The 24,329-nt window shown below is 25.7% G+C and overlaps 1 protein-coding gene across 3 annotated transcripts in view; it reads right to left on the bottom strand.

Annotated features, from left to right (window-relative positions):
- Window positions 1-24,329, bottom strand: part of LOC126744515 (carbonic anhydrase-related protein 10) — a 440,398-nt gene that overhangs the window by 163,424 nt on the left and 252,645 nt on the right. For all 3 annotated transcript variants that reach the window (XM_050451949.1, XM_050451950.1, XM_050451951.1), the window contains one exon: window positions 6,383-6,519. In XM_050451949.1, the coding sequence (XP_050307906.1) occupies window positions 6,383-6,519 (137 nt within the window). The remainder of the gene's footprint in view (window positions 1-6,382; window positions 6,520-24,329) is intronic.

Here is a 24,329-nt window from a genome sequence, read left to right as displayed (position 1 = left end):
TTGTTTTTAAAAAAAATCTTTATAACTTCTTTATTAGGCAATTTAGGAAAAAAGCGTACTGTAGCTTTATTTTGGGCATTTACCCATACAAGCAAACGCAAAAATAAAAACACTAAATTTCCATACAGTTTTTGAGAAAAATGGAAAAATATGAAAAACAGTTTTTCTGGATTTTCCGGAAAACAGTTAAATATAAAAGCCTAAAATATTTTTTAAATGATAGTCCTCTTTAGGCATAACAACTTTTGTAAAAACAATTTTTCTGGCAGACCAATAGTTTCTTCAAGAAAAAATAAAAACCATTTTTAAGAGAAATTTGTAAGGGTCGTCCCCCTGAATTATTCTCAATGAGCGAAACTTTCACAATTTTTTTGTGGCGTTGCTATTGAACTAAGAAAAAATATTTATAAAGATTTTTTGTTGGGATTTTAATGATATAATTTCCAGTAAGTTTTTTTTTATTTTCAAAAAAAAATTTTTTTTTCAAAATTTTTGGATTAAAAACTGGCTGTTTTTTAAAAAAAATCTTTATAACTCCTCTATTAAGCAATTTAGAAAAAAAAGGTACTGTAGCTTTATTTTGGGTATTTACCCATACAAGCAAATGCAACAATAAACACACTAAATTTCCAAACAGTTTTCGAGAAAAATGGAAAAATATGAAAAACAGTTTTCTTAGATTTTCTGGAAAACAGTTTGATATAAAAGCCTATTTTATTTTTTAAATGATAGTCCTCTTTAGGCATAACAACTTTTGTGAAAACAATTTTTCTGGCAGACCAATAGTTTCTTTAAGAAAAAATAAAAACCATTTTTAAGAGAACTTTCTAAGGGGTCCCCCTGAATTGTTCTCAATTACCGAAACTTTCACAATTTTTTTGTGTCGTTGCTATTAAACTAAGAAAAAATATTTATAAGGATTTTTTGTTGGGATTTTAATGATATAATTTCCAGTAATTTTTTTTTTAATTTTCAAAATTTTATTTTTTTTTTTAATTTTTGGACTGAAAACTGGTTGTTTTTAAAAAAAATCTTTATAACTTCTTTATTAGGCAATTTAGAAAAAAATGGTACTGTAGCTTTATTTTGGGCATTTACCCATACAAGCAAACGCAAAAATAAAAACACTAAATGTCCATGCAGTTTTCGAGAAAAATGAACAAATATGAAAAACAGTTTTTCTGGATTTTCTGGAAAACAGTCAAACCTAATAAATTAATTTTTTTTTAAATGATAGTCCTCTTCAGGCATAACAGCTTTTGTAAAAACAATTTTTCTGGCAGACCAATAGTTTCTTTAAGAAAAAATAAAAAACATTTTTAAGAGATATTTCTAAGGGGTCCGTCCCCCTGAATTATTTTCAATGAGCGAAACTTTCACAATTTTTTTGTGGCGTTGCTATTGAATTAAAAAAATATATTTATAAGGATTTTTTGTTGGGATTTTACTGATATAATTTCCAGTAAATTTTTTTTTAATTTTCAAAAATTTTTTTTTTGCAAAATTTTTGGATTAAAAACTGACTGTTTTTTAAAAAAATCTTTATAACTCCTCTATTAAGCAATTTAGGAAAAAAAGGTACTGTAGCTTTATTTTGGGCATTTACCCATACAAGTAAACGCAAAAATAAAAATACTAAATTTCCATACAGTTTTCGAGAAAAATGGGAAAATATGAAAAACAGTTTTCCTGGATTTTCTGGAAAACAGTTAAATATAAAAGCCTAAAATATTTTTTAAATGATAGTCCTCTTCAGGCATAACAACTTTTGTAAAAACAATTTTTCTGGCAGACCAATAGTTTCTTTAAGAAAAAATAAAAACCATTTTTAAGAGAAATTTTTAAGGGTCGTCCTCCTGAATTGTTTTCATTGAGTGAAACATTCACAATTTTTTTATGGCGTTGCTATTAAACTAAGAAAAAATATTTATAAGGATTTTTTGTTGGGATTTTAATGATATAATTTCCAGTAAGTTTTTTTTTATTTTCAAAAAAAAAAAAATTTTTTCTAAATTTTTGGACTGAAAACTGATTGTTTTTAAAAAAAATCTTTATAACTTCTTTATTAGGCAATTTAGGAAAAAAAGGTACTGTAGCTTTATTTTGGGCATTTACCCATACAAGCAAATGCAAAAATAAAAACACTAAATTTCCATACATTTTTCGAGAAAAATGGAAAATTTTAAAAAACAGTTTTCCTGGATTTTCTGGAAAACAGTTAAATGTAAAAGCCTAATATATTTTTTAAATGATAGTCCTCCTCAGGCATAACAACTTTTGTGAAAACAATTTTTCTGGCAGACCAATAGTTTCTTTAAGAAAAAATAAAAACCATTTTTAAGAGAAATTTCCAAGGGGTCCCCCTGAATTATTTTTAATGAGCGAAACTTTCACAATTTTTTTGTGGCGTTGCTATTGAACTAAGAAAAAAAATTTATAAGGATTTTTTGTTGGAATTTTGATGCTGTAAGTCCTAGTATTTTTTTTTTTAATAAAAAAAATTTTAAATTTTTAAACTCATAAATGGTTGTTTTTATAAAAACTCTTTTACTAAGCAATTTTGAAGAAAAGAGTATTCTAGCTTTATTTTGGGTAACTAACCCATAGAAACAAATAAAAAAAATAAAACAATAATTAATTACAAAATCTCAATCACTATAACTAAATATATTCACTTGCCAATAAGAGACAAATTATTTTATTTCTTCACTTTTGACCTGAAAAAACACAGAAAGTGGAAACTTTACCCGAAATAACAACAACACGGTCTCTAAATCTTCTTGTAAAGTAAAGGAGAAACCCAACCCCCGACCGCCCTTTAAGCCCAAAAGGCCCTAAAACCATCCCTTAAAAGTTAGTGAGGGCATAAGAGATTTGGCACCCCCGTTACTTGTGCGATTATAACGGACATTAGCTTAAAACTTTCAATGGTCAACGGTTAAGTTGTTTGTCTTTTCGCTGTTATAGGGTTGCTGATTTTCTTATATATATATATACGGTAGTCAAAGGGGTGGTTTAATGAAACTTTTTTCTTAAAGAAAATATAAACTTTAATAATTTTTAAGTAATATGTATTTTACAGATACCGCTGACTTAGAAGTCAATATTTCGACAATTTTTGCTTGGACTTGACTTTAAATAAACAATATTAACAGAGAATATCCTTCTGAATATCGTGATTTTTGTTTGATGAAAATAGTGCCATAAGTTTACTAGATAATGCCCTTCAAAGTAAGTGATATCACAAAAGTTAGACGTCATTGCAGAAAAACGCTGATGGTTTTGAATTTTTTACTTGGACTATTTTGAACTATATACAACATTTGTACAAAATAGTCCTCTGATTAACTTGTTTTTTATTTTAGGAAAATAGGTCAATTAGTTTTTTAGATTTTGGACTTCAAAGTGACTGGTTACCTTGCAAAGTCGACATTCTTTTTAGACCAGGCAGTTGTAGATGTAGTGTATTTTCCTATTGAAATATTGGTAAAATCGAACTAATTTTTTCTTTAATTAACATATTTTTGTAAAATTCTAGGCGGGTAAATTAGAGTTTTATTTTCAATTTTTCAAAGTATTTTTAATAGAAAATTGGAAAATATTCACTTACTTGGAAAATACATTTCCAGGTAGATGAGCAATTTTATTTTTCAACTACCTGGATGAATATCAATTTTATTTTCATATTTTTTAATAGGGAATAAAGCGATTTTTAATGCCTAGAAGAAATAATTAATTAACTGCCTGGAAGTTATTTTAAAGAGAAATTAATTAATTAATTTTAAAGAAAAATCGTATTTCTCGCTTTCAAATTAAATATTCGAAAACCGCCATATTTTTTTAAATTTCTTTAAAAAACTGGATATTTTCAAATTTTTGACAAACTGCCGGGAAAAAGTTGCCATATTAAATGCATAATTAAAATACATATAACACTCACGTTTTTTTATTAATTTATTTTTATTTGATATATAAATTATTATAAATCCCTAACCTAAATTGAAAATTAAAATACGCTTTGGAAACTTCTTTATTGAATTTTTAACGGCGTAAAAGTTGCATTATTTGAAGCATAATTAAAGTGCATATGACGCACATATTATTAAAAAACCCCCATATAACTTTGGGGGCCAAAATTAAGTCATATTTTACCTAAAATTAGAATTAAATTATTAAGAATATTTTTTTTAATAATTCATGTCATTTCTTTTTAAATTTATTTAAGGATTAAAAAAAAATTCTTATGTGCTGATTTATTAATTCATCTATTGTAGGGTTAATTTTTACCTAATTTTCGCATATTCAAATTAATATTTAATTAATTCTTTTTAATTTAATTAATTTTTTAATATACGATTTTTGCCAATATTTTTAAATGACCAAAATCAAATTAAAATTTTAATTATATTTTTCTAAAAAGGCTTAAATATTAAAATGCGTATGTCGCTTATTTTAATTCAAAATTAACATTAAATTATTAACACATTTTTTATTAATATTTAGGGGGTTTATTTGATATTTATTGTTTAATTTATGGTATGTCGCTAATTAAATTTAAATTTGAGCAACTTCTTAAGAGGCTCTTTATTATCACTGATTTTTTTTTATTAATCATTTAATATTTAAATAATTTTTTATTTATTTAAGTTTTAGTTTAATTAGTTCTTTTCAGTAATTAATTAAACGGGGCTTTTTTACAAACATATGTACAATATATACATCTAAATTATATCTGAAATAGTATTGTTTAAAATATTTAATTATTTATTTATTAATAATTTCACTTTTTAATTGAATAAATAAAAAAAAATGAAGGGATTATTTTATCATTTAAATTTTATTTAATTTATTTACTCAGATTTGTTTACTTTTTATTTTTTAAATATTTCTGTTTAAAAGAATTAAATTTTTAAAAAATAATTTTAAATTAATTAAAAAATAAAATATTTGAATTAAATCATTAATGGATTTAAATTTAAAAAAATCAAAGAGTTATTTAATAATTAAATTTGTTAACTTACATTGTTTTTTTAAATTAAAGCTATTTAAAAAAATACTTTTTTTTAAATTTTTATTATTTAATTCATTAATTTTATTTTTTAATTAAAGTTTTTAATAAAATATAATTTCAATTTTTTTTTTCTAAATTACTGTAATTTAAAATATTTTGAGTTTTTCTCCTTTTAATGACTTAATTCAGGAATTAAATTCTTTAAATTTCAAGTTTTTTCAAAATTAGTTAATATATAATTATTTAAATAACAATATGCTTAAAAATATTTGAACTATCGCTTATTTTCAAGTATTTTAACATAATTCAATTAATTTTTATTTTAATTCATTTAAAATCTTCCTAATATAATTCGACAATTTAATTTTTTTAATTAATATTTAAAGATTTCTCTAAATTTTAAGAATATGTATATTTCAAATATTTGCAGCTAAATTAAAATCGAAAATATTGAAAGCCTAATTGAAATTGTTAATGTACAGTAATTGTATTGCAATAGGTGTGTAATAATAAAATAACTTAAATATTTATTTATTTTAATCTACCATTCTAAGATTTCTTTAAATTTCAAGCATTAAAAAATTTTTTTTTTCAATTAATATTTAAACATTTCCTTAAATATCGAATATTTTTTAAATAATATATTCCGGTAAACCCCTTAAATTACGTGCATTTAAAATATTTAAACAGTTACTTATTTTAGTGATTTAATTTAAAAAATTCAATTTAAGTTATTTAAGCATTTATTTATTTTCAACCATTTTAATTCGCTAATATATCTGATATAATTTAACAAATTTAGTTATTTTTTTATTTAACATTAAAGGATCTCTTTAAATTTTTGTGCAAGAATTTTTAAAAACAATTTAATGTTTATGATTCTCTTAAAATATTTCATAATTTAATCAATATTTGTCTGATTATTTATATTTAAAATAAATAGACAGAAATTAAATTAAAAAAGAAAATTCGTTGTATCAGTTATTAAAATAACATTAAACTAACCCGAACAAACGTACACATACACACAGATTAAGATAAACGATATCTTAACTGCAAACCGACTTAACCAATAATTTACGTTCGTCAATTCACGTTAGACTCGCATTTTGTTTAATTTTAGGGCGGCAACACCGGTAATGTAAATCTAATGTTTAAATAATTATAGTCAAATTCCTTATGAGACTACACACATATACGGCCTTATACATTAATAACAAACGGAGCGATCCTAAAAGAAGCATTAATTAATTAGAACAAAAGTTTTTATTAATTAATTAATAAAGTATGATGATGATGTCCCGGTATCATTATTATTAAACATTCAATTTTTATTAAATAAATAAATAAATAAAAATTAATTATACTTACCCGATGTTTATCGATATGTAACTGCCTCAAATTGGGGTCGAAAAGGAGTTTATTAGGTTCCAAGTTCACCGGGGACTGTCTTCTGCCCTTGTTGCATAACGACCATTCGGGATTGATGAGACCCCAAAAGGCGGGACCTGAAAAAAAAATAGAAATTAATTTTTTAATGACCTTACGAGTTGTTTTCTATCATATAATTAAAAAACCCAAATCCTTTATACCCCCCCCTTTTATTCCCGTTTTATTCCAGACGTAAGATATCCCGGGCTATCATTACTAGGGTGGGCGTATGTGTGCGGACGTACGTCGCTTAAATTTCAAATTCCGATCCGCAAAATTTCGCTGAGTAGTCTTTGAACGTCCCGGAATGGAATCATCCGTTGTGCACCGTCCCTGGATAAATATTGACTTTAATTAGGAAGTCCGCAAAAGAAAAATCTGATTAGGACTTAGGTCAGCTCCGGAAACCACTGGCGTACGGAAAACTATGGACCTCTTTGGGTGGAAAATTGGCATTCATATGTGTTCGACCCCGTTTATTTGAAGATCGTAATTTCGTAGTAGCAGTTTGCGGTCGTTTTCGTTTATGCAATAAGAGGGAAATTTAAGGGTGAGATTCTGTTTGCTGTGGTTTTTAGGGGATGAATTGAATTGTTTGGTATTGTGCTACGTAATATATTATAATAGTTTTGATGTATTGGTTAATAATTATAGTTAAAGGAATGTTTGGAGGATTCCAAGATTTGCAACAGTTCCAAGATTCTAATGAAGAATAAAGCCATACAACATTTGTTGCTTTATTATTTATTTACAAGCAATATTGCCAAGATGTCCAAGGATTCCAATATTAACAGGATTTACAAAGAATATAAAATATACAAACATTTACCTAGTTTAAAGAAATTAAATAAAATTACAAAAATATCAGGATTCCAATGTTTTAAGAATATCAATATTTACAAAAAATTTAAAATTTACAATAATTACAAAATTGCCAGGATTTAAACGGAACCTAAAAAACCCCTGCATTATCCTGGAATAATTTTTTTTAGTTTAAAAAAACCGTTTATGGTACTAATTGTTTCTGACTCGTTTATGGTATCTCAGTATCTGATTTTTGATATTTTACGCTTGTTTATGTTCTTGTCGCACAACATATATCGCTAATATGTGCCTAAAGGGAAAACATCGAAGATAGTGAGGGTATCACGCCTAATATTACAAATTGTTGCACGTGATATATTTCTCGTCCATTTGATATTTTTGTAGCATTAAAAACCGCTTAAGATATGTCGACTAAACTCTAACAAATGCGTCCTGGCATAATACTTTCCTACTTCAATATCCACTTGATGCTTTTTTAATGCAACAAATATCGCTAGTACAATTCCTGAAGGCACCCACTCTTTGCAACAAAGTATGAAGTTGTGCTACAATTATTTTTGTAGCGTAATAAATGTCGCTTAGGAGCTTTTAGAATCAAATCCATATATGTTTTCTTTAATAGCATCATATGCGATTGGGAAATGTTGTACTGGTAGTAGCAACAAATATTGCTAATACGTGCTTAGTCGTGGTGTTGAGCGAGTGCTCCAAATTGTTGTGTGTATTAGATATTATGCAACTTTCTTTCTAAATGTTGCTAATACTACGACATTTTGATGTAATAAAAATAATAATATAAAAGGTTGCGTGTTATATATTCCTCTGCCAGTAAGCTCTTGTAATGCAACAAGAATTGTTTGATTGCAAGTTAAATTACAACAAAGTAGCGGAAATACTGCGAATTTTTTAAATCGCATTTAATATTTTTGTAGCTACAAATATTGCTAAAGTGATAGAGTGCCTAAGCGATATTGAGCCAATTGCTACAAATTGTTGCGTGTGTTAGATGTTGAGCAACTTTCTTTTGCTTTGCATAAGCAATGACTACTTATAAATTAATTAATTAAGTATTTCAACTACTTAAAGGTTTCTAATGCAACAAATATCGCTAGTACGTATCCAGTAGCAAGGAGCTACGATATTTTCGTATAATGAATAAATAGTAATGGCTGCGTGTGGGGTCTGTATATAGACAATAAAATATTGCTAATACCTGTCTAAAACAAGGAGTTGCATAATATTTTGGGGGCTACAATTGTTGGCGTGGGTTATATGTTGAGCAACTCTTTTATGACTTTTATATTTTATAATTGCCTAAAGGTTTTGTAATGCAACAAATGTCGCTTGTATGTGCTTAAAGGTATAAAATACCACTAAGTTTTCTTATTTAAAATAAAACATCGAACATACTGAAGGTAGAGACATCTAGTTGCATGACATTTTAGCATAAAAAATCGAATTGCGTGAAACATGCTCACTAAACTACAATAAATAAATCCTGACCTAATTATATCTTGATTGTCACGTTACTTCAATATCCACTTGATACTTTTTTAGTGCAACAAATATCGCTAGTACAATTTCTGAAGATACGCACGTTCTATTAATATTTGCAAGAAAGTATGAAGTTGTGCTACAAACATTTTTGTAGCGCAATAAATATCGCGTCTAGAGGCATGTAAGTGCACGACATTTTGGTATCTGCAGTCAAGCCCCTTATCAATTTTACGCCTTTGACCTGTCGCAGCAACAAATATTGCTAACACCATACCTAAGATATGAAAGATTAAAGCCTTTTAAGATTACTAAGCTTCATGGAATTTACACCTTTTACAATGTTTACAAAATTTAGAAAACTTAATTTTTATTTAAATTAAATTATAAAAATTAAATTTTTGTTGCTTTATTAATGCATCAAAAAATACAAAATTTACAAAATTACCAAGATTTACAAACATTTACATATCAATATTTACGAAAAATTTAAAATTTTTAAGATTTGCAATAATTACAAAATCTTACATCTTTAAAAAAAAAAATAAAATTTACAAAATTGCCAGGGTTTAAATATTTTAAGATTACTAAGCTTCGTGAAATTTACACCTTTTACAATGTTTACAAAATTTAGAAAATTTACATAAAAATTTACATTAAAAAAATATACAAAAATTACAAAATTGCCAAGTTTCCAATATTTACAAAGAATTTAAAATGAATAATATTTACATAATTTACAAAAATTTACTATAATTAATTTGTAATATTTGTTGCTTTATTAGTGCATCAAGATTTACAAAATTTACAAAATTACCCAGATTCCCGTATTACCAAGATTTACAAAAAATATAAAATATACAAATATTTAGATAGTTTAAAAAATATTAAAAAAAATGTCAGAATTCCAATGTTTTGAGATTATCAATATTTAGGAAAAATATAAAATTTACAATAATTATAAAATTTTATATAATTAAAAACAAAATTTACAAACAATATTTACAAAATTTAGAAAATGCACACAAAAATGTACAAAAAAATACAAAAATTACAAAATTTACAAAACATTTAAAATTTTTAAAATTCACGTTAATTACAAAATCTTACATAATTTAAAAAAAAAACAAAATTTACAAAATTCCCAGGGTTTAAATATTTTAAGATTACTGAGCTTCAAGAAATTTAAACCTCTTACAATGTTTACAAAATTTAGAAAATTTACACAAAAAAAAAATACAAAATTGCCAGGTTTCCAATATTTACAAAAAATATAAAATTTATAATATTTACACAATTTACAAAAATTTACTATAATTAATTTATAATTTTTGTTACTTTATTAATGCATCAAGATTTACAAAATTTATAAAGAATATAAAATATACAAACATTTACATATCAATATTTACAAAAAATTTAAAATTATTAAAATTTACGTTAATTACAAAATCTTATATAATTTAAAAAAAAAATAAAAAAATTTACAAAATTGCCAGGAATTAAATATTTTAAGATTACTAAGCTTCATGAAATTTATATCTTTAACAATGTTTACAAAATTTAGAAAATTTACACAAAAATTTACAAAAAAAAATGCAAAGTTGCCAGGTTTCCAATATTTGCAAAAAATATAAAATTTATAATATTTACATAATTTACAAAAATTTACTATAATTAATTTATAATTTTTGTTGCTTTATTGGTGCATCAAGATTTACAAAATTTACAAAATTACCCAGATTCCCATATTACCAAGATTTACAAAGAATATAAAATATACAAACATTTACATAGTTTAAAAAAAATTAAATAAAATTACAAAAATATCAGGATTCCAATGTTTTAAGAATATCAATATTTACAAAAAATTTAAAATTTACAATAATTACAAAATTGCCAGGATTTAAACGGAACCTAAAAAACCCCTGCATTATCCTGAAATAATTTTTTTTAGTTTAAAAAACCGTTTATGGTACTAATTGTTTCTGACTCGTTTATGGTATCTCAGTATCTGATTTTTAATATTTTACGCTTGTTTATGTTCTTGTCGCACAACATATATCGCTAATATGTGCCTAAAGGGAAAACATCGAAGATAGTGAGGGTACCAAGCCTAATATTACAAATTGTTGCACGTGATATATTTCTCGTCCATTTAATATTTTTGTAGCGTTAAAAACCGCTTAAGATATGTCGACTAAACTCTAACAAATGCGTCCTGGCATAATACTTTCCTACTTCAATATCCACTTGATGCTTTTTTAGTGCAACAAATATCGCTAGTACAATTCCTGAAGGCACCCACTCTTTGCAACAAAATATGAAGTTGTGCTACAATTATTTTTGTAGCGTAATAAATGTCGCTTAAGAGCCTTTAGAATCAAAACCATATATGTTTTCTTTAATAGCATCATATGCGATTGGGAAATGTTGTACTGGTAGTAGCAACAAATATTGCTAATACGTGCTTAGTCGTGGTGTTGAGCGAGTGCTCCAAATTGTTGTGTGTATTAGATGTTATGCAACTTTTTTTCTAAATGTTGCTAATACTACGACATTTTGATGTAATAAATATAATAATATAAAAGGTTGCATGTTGTATATTCCTCTGCCAGTAAGCTCTTGTAATGCAACAAGAATTGTTTGATTGCAAGTTAAATTGCAACAAAGTAGCGGAAATACTGCGAATTTTTTAAATCGCATTTAATATTTTTGTAGCTACAAATATTGCTAAAGTGATAGAGTGCCTAAGCGATATTGAGCCAATTGCTACAAATTGTTGCGTGTGTTAGATGTTGAGCAACTTTCTTTTGCTTTGCATATGACTACTTATAAATTAATTAATTAAATATTTCAACTACTTAAAGGTTTCTAATGCAACAAATATCGCTAGTACGTATCCAGCAGCATGGAGCTACAATATTTTTGTATAATGAATAAATAGTAATAATAATGTATATAGACAATAAAATATTGCTAATACCTGTCTAAAGCAAGGAGTTGCATGATATTTTGAAAGCTTCACTTATAAATATGTTGAGCAACTCTTTTATGACTTTTATAAGCAATAGTTGCTAACATTCTTATTGCTTTTATATTTTTCAATTGCCTAAAGGTTTTGTAATGCAACAAATATTGCTAGTGCGCATCTGATGGCACAGAGGTACGATACACTGATATAATAAGGTACTGAGGTTAGTATCGCAAATAATAACAATTATTCATATATATTAATGTTATTGAAATAAAATAAAATAATACAGTTATACAAATGGTTACATGTTGTGTATTCTCAGCCAGTGAGCTCTTGTAGTGCAACAAAAATTGTTTAATCGTATCTATGCATAAAGCAACAAAAAATTATCGGAAAGACTGACTATTTACGATAAATTGCATTAAATATTCTTGCAGCAACAAATATTGCTAATTCTATATTTTCCAATTAGTTAAAGGTTTTGTAATGCAACAAATGTCGCTTGTATGTGCTTAAAGGTATAAAATTCCACTAAATTTGATTATTTAAAACAAAACATCGAACATACTGAAGGTAGAGACATCTAGTTGCATGACATTTTAGCATAAAAAATCGAATTATTTTGTTGCGTGAGACATGCTCACTAAACTACAATAAATAAATCCTGACCTAATTATATCTTGATTGTTACGTTACTTCAATATCCACTTGATACTTTTTTAGTGCAACAAATATCGCTAGTACAATTCCTGAAGGCACGCACTTACGACCTTTTGATCTTTGCAACAAAGTATGAAGTTGTGCTACAATTATTTTTGTAGCGTAATAAATGTCGCTTAAGAGCCTTTAGAATCAAATCCATATCTGTTTCATATGCGATTGGGAAATGTTGTACTGGTAGTAGCAACAAATATTGCTAATATGTGCTTAGTCGTGGTGTTGCATGAGAACCTCAATATAAAGAATCGATGAAATCGAAGCGAGTGCTCCAAATTGTTGCGTGTATTAGATGTTATGCAACTTTTTTCAAAATGTTGCTAATACTACGACATTTTGATGTAATAAAAATAATAATATAAAAGGTTGCGTGTTGTATATTCCTCTGCCAGTAAGCTCTTGTAATGCAACAAGAATTGTTTGATTGCAAGTTAAATTGCAACAAAGTAGCGGAAATACTGCGAATTTTTTAAATCGCATTTAATATTTTTGTAGCTACAAATATTGCTAAAGTGATAGAGTGCCTAAGCGGTATTGAGCCAATTGCTACAAATTGTTGCGTGTGTTAGATGTTGAGCAACTTTCTTTTGCTTTGCATAAGCAATGACTACTTATAAATTAATTAATTAAATATTTCCACTACTTAAAGGTTTCTAATGCAACAAATATCGCTAGTACGTATCCAGCAGCATGGAGCTACGATATTTTCGTATAATGAATAAATAGTAATGGTTGCGTGTTGGGTCTGTATATAGACAATAAAATATTGCTAATACCTGTCTAAAACAAGGAGTTGCATGATATTTTGGGGGCTACAATTGTTGGCGTGGGTTATATGTTGAGCAACTCTTTTATGACATTTATATTTTATAATTGCCTAAAGGTTTTGTAATGCAACAAATATTGCTAATTCTATATTTTCCAATTAGCTTAAGGTTTTGTAATGCAACAAATATCGCTTGTATGTGCTTAAAGGTATAAAATTCCACTAAGTTTTCTTATTTAAAATAAAACATCGAACATACTGAAGGTTGTTCGATGCACATCTAGTTGCATGACATTTTAGCATAAAAAATCGAATTGCGTGAAACATGCTCACTAAACTACAATAAATAAATCCTGACCTAATTATATCTTGATTGTCACGTTACTTCAATATCCACTTGATACTTTTTTAGTGCAACAAATATCGCTAGTACAATTCCTGAAGGCACGCACTTAAGACCTTTTGATCTTTGCAACAAAGTATGAAGTTGTGCTACAATTATTTTTGTAGCGTAATAAATGTCGCTTAAGAGCCTTTAGAATCAAATCCATATATGTTTTCTTTAATAGCATCATATGCGATTGGGAAATGTTGTACTGGTAGTAGCAACAAATATTGCTAATACGTGCTTAGTCGTGGTGTTGAGCGAGTGCTCCAAATTGTTGTGTGTATTAGATGTTATGCAACTTTTTTTCTAAATGTTGCTAATACTACGACATTTTGATGTAATAAAAATAATAATATAAAAGGTTGCATGTTGTATATTCCTCTGCCAGTTTTAATATTTTACGCTTGTTTATGTTCTTGTCGCACAACATATATCGCTAATATGTGCCTAAAGGGAAAACATCGAAGATAGTGAGGGTATCAAGCCTAATATTACAAATTGTTGCACGTGATATATTTCTCATCCATTTAATATTTTTGTAGCATTAAAAACCGCTTAAGATATGCGACTAAACTCTAACAAATGCGTCCTGGCATAATACTTTCCTACTTCAATATCCACTTGATGCTTTTATAGTGCAACAAATATCGCTAGTACAATTCCTGAAGGCACCCACTCTTTGCAACAAAGTATGAAGTTGTGCTACAATTATTTTTGTAGCGTAATAAATGTCGCTTAGGAGCTTTTAGAATCAAATCCATATATGTTTTCTTTAATAGCATCATATGCGATTGGGAAATGTTGTACTGGTAGTAGCAACAAATATTGCTAATACGTGCTTAGTCGTGGTGTTGAGCGAGTGCTCCAAATTGTTGTGTGTATTAGATGTTGTGCAACTTTTTTTTAAAATATTGCTAATACTACGACATTTTGATGTAATAAATATAATAATATAAAAGGTTGCATGTTGTATATTCCTCTGCCAGTAAGCTCTTGTAATGCAACAAGAATTGTTTGATTGCAAGTTAAATTGCAACAAAGTAGCGGAAATACTGCAAATTTTCTAAATGGCATTTAATATTTTTGTAGCTACAAATATTGCTAAAGTGATAGAGTGCCTAAGCGATATTGAGCCAATTGCTACAAATTGTTGCGTGTGTTAGATGTTGAGCAACTTTCTTTTGCTTTGCATAAGCAATGACTACTTATAAATTAATTAATTAAATATTTCCACTACTTAAAGGTTTCTAATGCAACAAATATCGCTAGTACGTATCCAGCAGCATGGAGCTACAATATTTTTGTATAATGAGTAAATAGTAATAATAATGTATATAGACAATAAAATATTGCTAATACCTGTCTAAAGCAAGGAGTTGCATGATATTTTGAAAGCTTCACTTATAAATATGTTGAGCAACTCTTTTATGACTTTTATAAGCAATAGTTGCTAACATTCTTATTGCTTTTATATTTTTCAATTGCCTAAAGGTTTTGTAATGCAACAAATATTGCTAGTGCGCATCTGATGGCACAGAGGTACGATACACTGATATAATAAGGTACTGAGGTTAGTATCGCAAATAATAACAATTATTCATATATATTAATGTTATTGAAATAAAATAAAATAATAGAGTTATACAAATGGTTACATGTTGTGTATTCTCAGCCAGTGAGCTCTTGTAATGCAACAAAAATTGTTTAATCGTATCTATGCAAAAAGCAACAAAAAATTATCGGAAAGACTGACTATTTACGATAAATTGCATTAAATATTCTTGCAGCAACAAATATTGCTAATTCTATATTTTCCAATTAGTTAAAGGTTTTGTAATGCAACAAATGTCGCTTGTATGTGCTTAAAAGTATAAAATTCCACTAAGTTTTCTTATTTAAAATAAAACATCGAACATACTGAAGGTTGTTCGATGCACATCTAGTTGCATGACATTTTAGCATAAAAAATCGAATTGCGTGAAACATGCTCACTAAACTACAATAAATAAATCCTGACCTAATTATATCTTGATTGTCACGTTACTTCAATATCCACTTGATACTTTTTTAGTGCAACAAATATCGCTAGTACAATTCCTGGAGGCACGCACTTACGACCTTTTGATCTTTGAAACAAAGTATGAAGTTGTGCTACAATTATTTTTGTAGCGTAATAAATGTCGCTTAAGAGCCTTTAGAATCAAATCCATATCTGTTTCATATGCGATTGGGAAATGTTGTACTGGTAGTAGCAACAAATATTGCTAATACGTGCTTAGTCGTGGTGTTGCATGAGAGCTTCAATATAAAGAATCGATTAAATCGAAGCAAGTGCTACAAATTGCTGGGTGTATTAGATGTTGTGCAACTTTTTTTCAAAATGTTGCTAATACTACGACATTTTGATGTAATAAAAATAATAATATAAAAGGTTGCGTGTTGTATATTCCTCTGCCAGTAAGCTCTTGTAATGCAACAAGAATTGTTTGATTGCAAGTTAAATTGCAACAAAGTAGCGGAAATACTGCGAATTTTTTAAATCGCATTTAATATTTTTGTAACTACAAATATTGCTAAAGTGATAGAGTGCCTAAGCGATATTGAGCCAATTGCTACAAATTGTTGCGTGTGTTAGATGTTGAGCAACTTTCTTTGCATAAGCAATGACTACTTATAAATTAATTAATGAAATATTTCAACTTCTTAAAGGTTTCTAATGCAACAAATATCGCTAGTACGTATCCAGCAGCATGGAGCTACGATATTTTCGTATAATGAATAAATAGTAATAATAATGTATATAGACAATAAAATATTGCTAATACCTGTCTAAAGCAAGGAGTTGCATGATATTTTGAAAGCTTCACTTATAAATATGTTGAGCAACTCTTTTATGACTTTTATAAGCAATAGTTGCTAACATCCTTATTGCTTTTATATTTTTCAATTGCCTAAAGATTTGTAATGCAACAAATATTGCTAGTGCGCATCTGATGGCACAGAGATACAATACACTGATATAATAAAGTACTGAGGTTAGTATCGCAAATAATAATAATTATTCATATATATTAATGTTATTAAAATAAAATAAAAATATAGAGTTATACAAATGGTTACATGTTGTGTATTCTCAACCAGTAAGCTCTTGTAATGCAACAAAAATTGTTTAATCGTATCTATGCATAAAGCTATAAAATATTATCGAAAAGACTGACTATTTACGATAAATTGCATTAAATATTCTTGCAGCAAACAAATATTGCTAATTCTATATTTTCCAATTAGTTAAAGGTTTTGTAATGCAACAAATGTCGCTTGTATGCGCTTAAAGTTATAAAATTCCACTAAATTTGATTATTTAAAACAAATCATCGAACATACTGAAGGTAGAGACATCTAGCTGCATGACATTTTAGCATAAAAAATCGAATTATTTTGTTGCGTGAGACATGCTCACTAAACTACAATAAATAAATCCTGACCTAATTATATCTTGATTGTTACGTTACTTCGATATCCACTTGATACTTTTTTAGTGCAACAAATATCGCTAGTACAATTCCTGAAGGCACGCACTTACGACCTTTTGATCTTTGCAACAAAGTATGAAGTTGTGCTACAATTATTTTTGTAGCGTAATAAATGTCGCTTAAGAGCCTTTAGAATCAAATCCATATATGTTTTCTTTAATAGCATCATATGCGATTGGGAAATGTTGTACTGGTAGTAGCAACAAATATTGCTAATACGTGCTTAGTCGTGGTGTTGAGCGAGTGCTCCAAATTATTGTGTGTATTAGATGTTGTGCAACTTTTTTTCAAAATGTTACTAATACTACGACATTTTGATGTAATAAAAATAATAATATAAAAGGTTGCATGTTGTATATTCCTCTGCCAGTAAACTCTTGTAATGCAACAATAATTGTTTGATTGCAAGTTAAATTGCAACAAAGTAGCGGAAATACTGCAAATTTTCTAAATCGCATTTAATATTTTTGTAGCTACAAATATTGCTAAAGTGATAGAGTGCCTAAGCGATATTGAGCCAATTGCTACAAATTGTTGCGTGTGTTAGATGTTGAGCAACTTTCTTTTGCTTTGCATAAGCAATGACTACTTATAAATTAATTAATTAAGTATTTCAACTACTTAAAGGTTTCTAATGCAACAAATATCGCTAGTACGTATCCAGTAGCAAGGAGCTACGATATTTTCGTATAATGAATAAATAGTAATGGCTGCGTGTGGGGTCTGTATATAGACAATAAAATATTGCTAATACCTGTCTAAAACAAGGAGTTGCATAATATTTTGGGGGCTACAATTGTTGGCGTGGGTTATATGTTGAGCAACTCTTTTATGACTTTTATATTTTATAATTGCCTAAAGGTTTTGTAATGCAACAAATGTCGCTTGTATGTGCTTAAAGGTATAAAATTCCACTAAGTTTTCTTATTTAAAATAAAACATCGAACATACTGAAGGTAGAGACATCTAGTTGCATGACATTTTAGCATAAAAAATCGAATTGCGTGAAACATGCTCACTAAACTACAATAAATAAATCCTGACCTAATTATATCTTGATTGTCACGTTACTTCAATATCCACTTGATACTTTTTTAGTGCAACAAATATCGCTAGTACAATTCCTGAAGACACGCACGTTCTATTAATATTTGCAACAAAGTATGAAGTTGTGCTACAAACATTTTTGTGGCGCAATAAATATCGCGTCTAGAGGCATGTAAGTGCACGACATTTTGGTATCTGCAGTCATGCCCCTTATCAATTTTACGCTTTTGACCTGTCGCAGCAACAAATATTGCTAACACCATACCTAAGATATGAAAGATTAAAGCCTTTTAAGATTACTAAGCTTCATGGAATTTACACCTTTTACAATGTTTATAAAAGTTAAAAAATTTACAAAAAAAAAATTAACGAAATCCAATATTTACAAAGAATATAAAATGTATAATATTTACACAATTTACTATAATTAATTTATAATTTTTGTTGCTTTATCAGTGCATCAAGCTTTACAAAATTACCAAGATTCCCGTATTACCAAGATTTACAAAGAATGTAAAATATACAAACATTTACATATTAATATTCACAAAAAAATTTAAATTTTTAAAATTTACAGTAATTACAAAATTTTAAATAATTAAAAAAAAATAAAATTTAACAATTTGCCAGGGTTTAAATATTTTAAGATTACTAAGCTTCATGAAATTTACACCTTTTACAATAATTACAAAATTTAGAAAATTTACACAAAAATTTACAAAAAAAATACAAAAATTACAAAATTTACAAATTAATTAATTTTTTTAAATTTACAATAATTACAAAATTTGGAAAATTTACACAAAAATTTACAAAAAAAATACAAAAATTACAAAATTTACAAATTAACTAATTTTTTTTTAAATTTACAATAATTACAAAATTTACAAATTAATTAATTTTTTTTTATTTACAATAATTACAAAATTTAGAAAATTTACACAAAAATTTACAAAAAAAATACAAAAATTACAAAATTTTACATAATTTAAAAAAAAAAACAAAATTTACCAATTTGCCAGGGTTTAAATATTTTAAGATTACTAAGCTTTATGAAATTTACACATTTTACAATATTTACAAAATTGCCAAGTTTCCAATATTTACAAAGAATATAAAATTTATATTATTTACACAATTTACAAAAATTTACTATAATTAATTTATATATTTTTTTAATTTGTTTGTACATCAAGATTTACAAAATTACCAAGATTTACAGAGTATATAAAATATGTAAATATTCACATAGTTTAAAAAATATTAAATAAAATTACAAACATGTCAGGATTCCAATGTTGTAAGAATTAACAATTGTTACAATAATTACAAAATTTTACATAATTAAAAAAAAAAAACAAAATTTACAAAATTTACAGGTTTCGAATATTTACAGAGAATATAAAATATATAATATTTACAAAAATTTACTATAATTAATTTATAATTTTTGTTGCTTTATTAGTGCATCAAGATTTACAAAATTTACAAAATTACCAAGATTTTCGTATTACTAAAATATATAAAGAATATAAAATATACAAACATTTACATATAAATATTTACAAAAAATTTTGAATTTCTAAAATTTACAGTAATTAAATAATTAAAAAAAACAAAATTTACCAATTTGCCAGGGTTTAAATATTTTAAGATTACTAAGCCTTATGAAATTTACGCCTCTTACAATGTTTACAAAATTTAGAAAATTTACACAATAATTTACAAAAAAAATACAAAATTTACAAATTATTTAAATTTTTTTTAATTTACAGTTATTACAAAATCTTACATAATTTAAAAAAAAAACAAAATTTACAAAATTGCCAGGGTTTAAATATTTTAAGATTACTAAGCTTCATGAAATTTACACCTTTTACAATGTTTACAAAATTTATAAAATTTACACAAAAATTTACATTAAAAAAATATACAAAAATTACAAATTTGCCAGGTTTCCAATATTTACAAAGAATTTAAAATGTATAATATTTAAAAAAATTTACTATAAGTAATTTAAAATTTTTGTTGCTTTATTAGTAGATCAAGATTTACAATATTTACAAAATTACCAAGATTTCCGTGTTACCAAAATTAACAAAGAATATAAAATATACAAACATTTATATAGCTTAAAAAATATTAAATAAAATTAAAAAAATGTCAGGATTACAAGGTTTTAAGGATATCAATATTTACAAAAAATGTTAAATTTACAATAAATACAAAATCTTACATAATTAAAAAAAAACAAAATTTACAAAATTGCCAGGGTTTAAGAATTTTAAGATTACTAAAATATACAATGATTATAAAATTTACAGAGTTTACCAAATTTAATAAAATTTATTTGTAATTATTGTCGCTTAAACAGTTAATTATAAACAATTTCCTAGAAAAGCCAATATTTTTGAAATTCCCCAGGTTTCTAACAATTTAAAATTATGAGGATTAATAAAAATTAAAGAAATTTACAAATGTAAGAAAAAAGAAAAAAAATTGACATTGAGTTCTAATATTTTAAGATTTCTTATATTTACAAAGATTGTAATATTTACAAAATTCAGTCAGGATTTTAATATTTTCAAATTACCGAGGTTTACAAAAATTATAAGATTTACAGAAAATTGGTAGGATTCCAATATAACCGGGATTTCTAAGAAATTATATTATTTAAAAAAATTTCAAAATAAGGATTCCAATATTTAAAGATTTACAAGTATTATGAAATTTCCAAAAAAAGTGATAATTTACTTTAATAACTTATTTATAATTATTTTTGTATTGTTAGTTAATTACAAACATATTCTAAGAATTTTCGATATTTCCGAGGATTCCAATATTTTAATAAGATTTATACAAAGATTATACAGTTTACAACAATTAGTATAATTTATTTTTTAGTTAATTCTAAATAAATTTTCAAAATTCCATTATTTTAAGAATATCTAGATTTACATTATTGTTTAGCATATAACATAAGCAACATAAGCTATTTTGTAATTATTGTAAACATTGCTATATACAATGAGAAGCTTTTTTCTAGCTCTTAAAATCTGGCTCTTTTTGACGTGAAAACTGATGAAATGCCCCTTTCAATTTATATTAAATATGTGATTTTATTATAGGTTTATGTTTGAATTTTTACATATAAAAAATGTGTCTTTTACCAATTAAAACCAAATTAAAATCCTCATTTCTCTTGTAAAACAAATGTTTTCTTTTTTGTTTTTTAGCCTGGACAATTTTTTCCATATTTTCCAGACTTTTGGAGTCCATTTTTTAGGATTTAATACGAATTTGAAAAAAAATAGAAAATACTTAAAAAGTCTTTAAAAGTATCCCACAAATAAATAATTATAAAATTTCAGGTACTAGAACTAAAGATAATCACTTGCCAATAAAAGACAAATGATTTTATTTATTCCAGGCACTCTAATAACGAAAATATCAATATCTTGATTTAGGTGTGAAGATTTAAGTCAATTTTTTAAAAAAATACTTGAAAACCCCTTAAACTATCCCAGAAATCAATAATTATATAATTACAGGTACTAGAACTTGAAATAAATACTTGCCAATAAGAGACAAATTATTTTATTTTTTCCAGGCATTCTAATGAGAAAAATGTACATATTGTAATTTTTAGTATATGGATTTTATTTATTTATACAGGCAATAATAATTGTCAATTTATAAAGGAAAAATGTCAATATCTTGAATTTAAGTGTATAAATCATAATTTTTTTTTTAGAAAGTATCTGAAAAATTTTAGAAGTATCCCAAAAATTAACAATTATAAAATTTCAATTACTAGAACTAAAGATATTCAATTTCCAATAAAAGGCCTATTATTGGAAATTGATATTGTCGATATCTTGCTTTTGTGTTTATCGATTTTTATATATTTTTTTTAAATACTTACAAAGCCTTTAGAGTATCCCAAAAATCAATAATTATAAAACCTCAACTGCTAGAACTGTAGATATTTCATATAATAATAAAAAAAATATTTTTTAAAGTAATTAAGTCGCATCTGTCTATAGGCTTCTCTGGGTGAAATTAATTTTTTTTTTGTATTATTCTTTGGAAAAAATGCATTAAGGTATGCATATTTAAGGTAATCAAATATACAATCTTTTTTCACCCTGAAATCATACTTTTTAGAGTGTAATAGCCACCATAATTAAAATTCGGCACTTTTATAGAGCCATTTCTTTAATATTATTGAAATTCAAATATCGACGATTTAATTTAGTATCTTTCGTGTAAAAAAATTTTTTTTTGTTTTTCAGTCCGGACAATTTTTTTCCATATTTTCCAGACTTTTGACCTATATGATTTATACAGGAAATAATTAAAAAATCCTTAGAGTATCCCAGAAATCAATAAATGTAAAATTTTATCCACTGAAACTCAAAATATTCATTTGGCAATAAGAGACAAATTATTTTATTTCTTCCAGGCACTCTACTGAGAAAATTGTAAATTTTTTAATTTTTTGTATATGGCTTTTAATCATTTACACAGGAGATAATTAAAAAATCATTGGAGTATCCCAGAAATCAATAATTGTAAAATTTTATCCACTAAAACTCAAAATATTCATTTGCCAATAAGAGACAAATTATTTTATTTCTTCCAGGCACTCTAGTGAGAAAAATGTAAATATTTTAATTTTTAGTATATGGATTTTAATTATTTATACAGAAAATAATTAAAAAATCCTTAGAGTATCTCATAAATCAATAATTATAAAATTTTATCCACTAAAACTCAAAATATTCATTTTCCAATAAGAGACAAATTATTTTATTTCTTCCAGGCGCTCCAATGACCAAAATGTCTATATCTTAACTTTGAACATATGAATTTGAACCATTTTTTCATAAAATATTTGTAAAACTCTTAGAGCATTTCAGAAACTAGTAATTACAATTAAATTTTAATTACTAGAACTCAAGATATTCACTTGACAATAAGAGAAACTATTTTTTTTATTTCTTCTTTATTTCTTATTATAAGTTTATGTGTGGTTTATTATATATAAAAAGGATGAAATTTCTTATTAAAATTAAATACTTTTTTTTAGTTTTTAATGTTGATGAGTATTAAATTTTTTGTGTCCAATAGAAAAAATTAAAAAACTATTGTAAATTGAATAATTTTTTTATTTTTAAAAATAACTGTCATATTTAGAGTTAGTTTTGTTATATTTAGATACTGAGTCCGATTTTTATGGTTTATTATTAATATATTCTATAGTAATTTAAGACACTTTTTCAGGTATTAGAATTTTAAATGAATATTCATAATTAAAATCCATCCAAAATTTGTCCTCATTGGCAAATGTTTAAATACTTACACATATTAACTGAAAATTCAAATTTTTCGATTATTCCAGGCATTTGAAATAATTTTTAGTATTTGCTAAAATAAATCTTCTTATTTCAGGCATTTGTGGTATTTTTTTTAAATTTTCATTATTGATTGTTGTTGTAATTTTGCAGTAAAGTTTTGCAGTAATTTACCATAGTTTTCTAATCAATTTCGATCATTTTTCCCAAAATTTCGTGTTACGAATTTACCACTTAAAATATGGACATTTTAAAACACTCCAAGCATTTGAAATACTTCTTATTAACCATTGCAATTATTCTATTAATTCCAGGCTTTTGTAAAAAATTTTTGATGATTTTTTAAAAAGTTCGTTTTTTTTTGTCGAAATTTCAAATAATTTTCATTAATTATTGAAATTTCTTCTCTAGTTCCAGGTATTTGCAGTATTTAGCAAATATTGGAATTGTTTATTTTTTCAATTCTAGGCATTTACGGTAATTTTTTGAAATTTCCGTATAGTGATTTTTCAAGAATTTGAATCCTTTAATTTGTAATTTTTATAACATCTGCATATAATTAAAACTGGGAATTTGAAATTATTCCACGCATTTGAAGTACTTTCTATTAATTATTGGAATTAAGTTTTTAATTCTAGGCATTTGCAATAACTGTTTTTTTTTTAATTATTGATATAATTTCTTTAATTCCAGGCATTTTCAGTAATTTTATTTAGATTTCCAAGGACCTCAAGTTATTTTTCATGGTCTTAAAATAATTTTGAAATATTTTTGACTATATAA

The sequence above is a fragment of the Anthonomus grandis genome, chromosome 14 (genome assembly GCF_022605725.1).
Source record: "Anthonomus grandis grandis chromosome 14, icAntGran1.3, whole genome shotgun sequence".
NCBI lineage: Eukaryota > Metazoa > Arthropoda > Insecta > Coleoptera > Curculionidae > Anthonomus > Anthonomus grandis.
The sequence above is the reverse complement of the archived record's forward strand: the minus strand, read 5'-3'. Positions and strand labels throughout refer to the sequence as shown.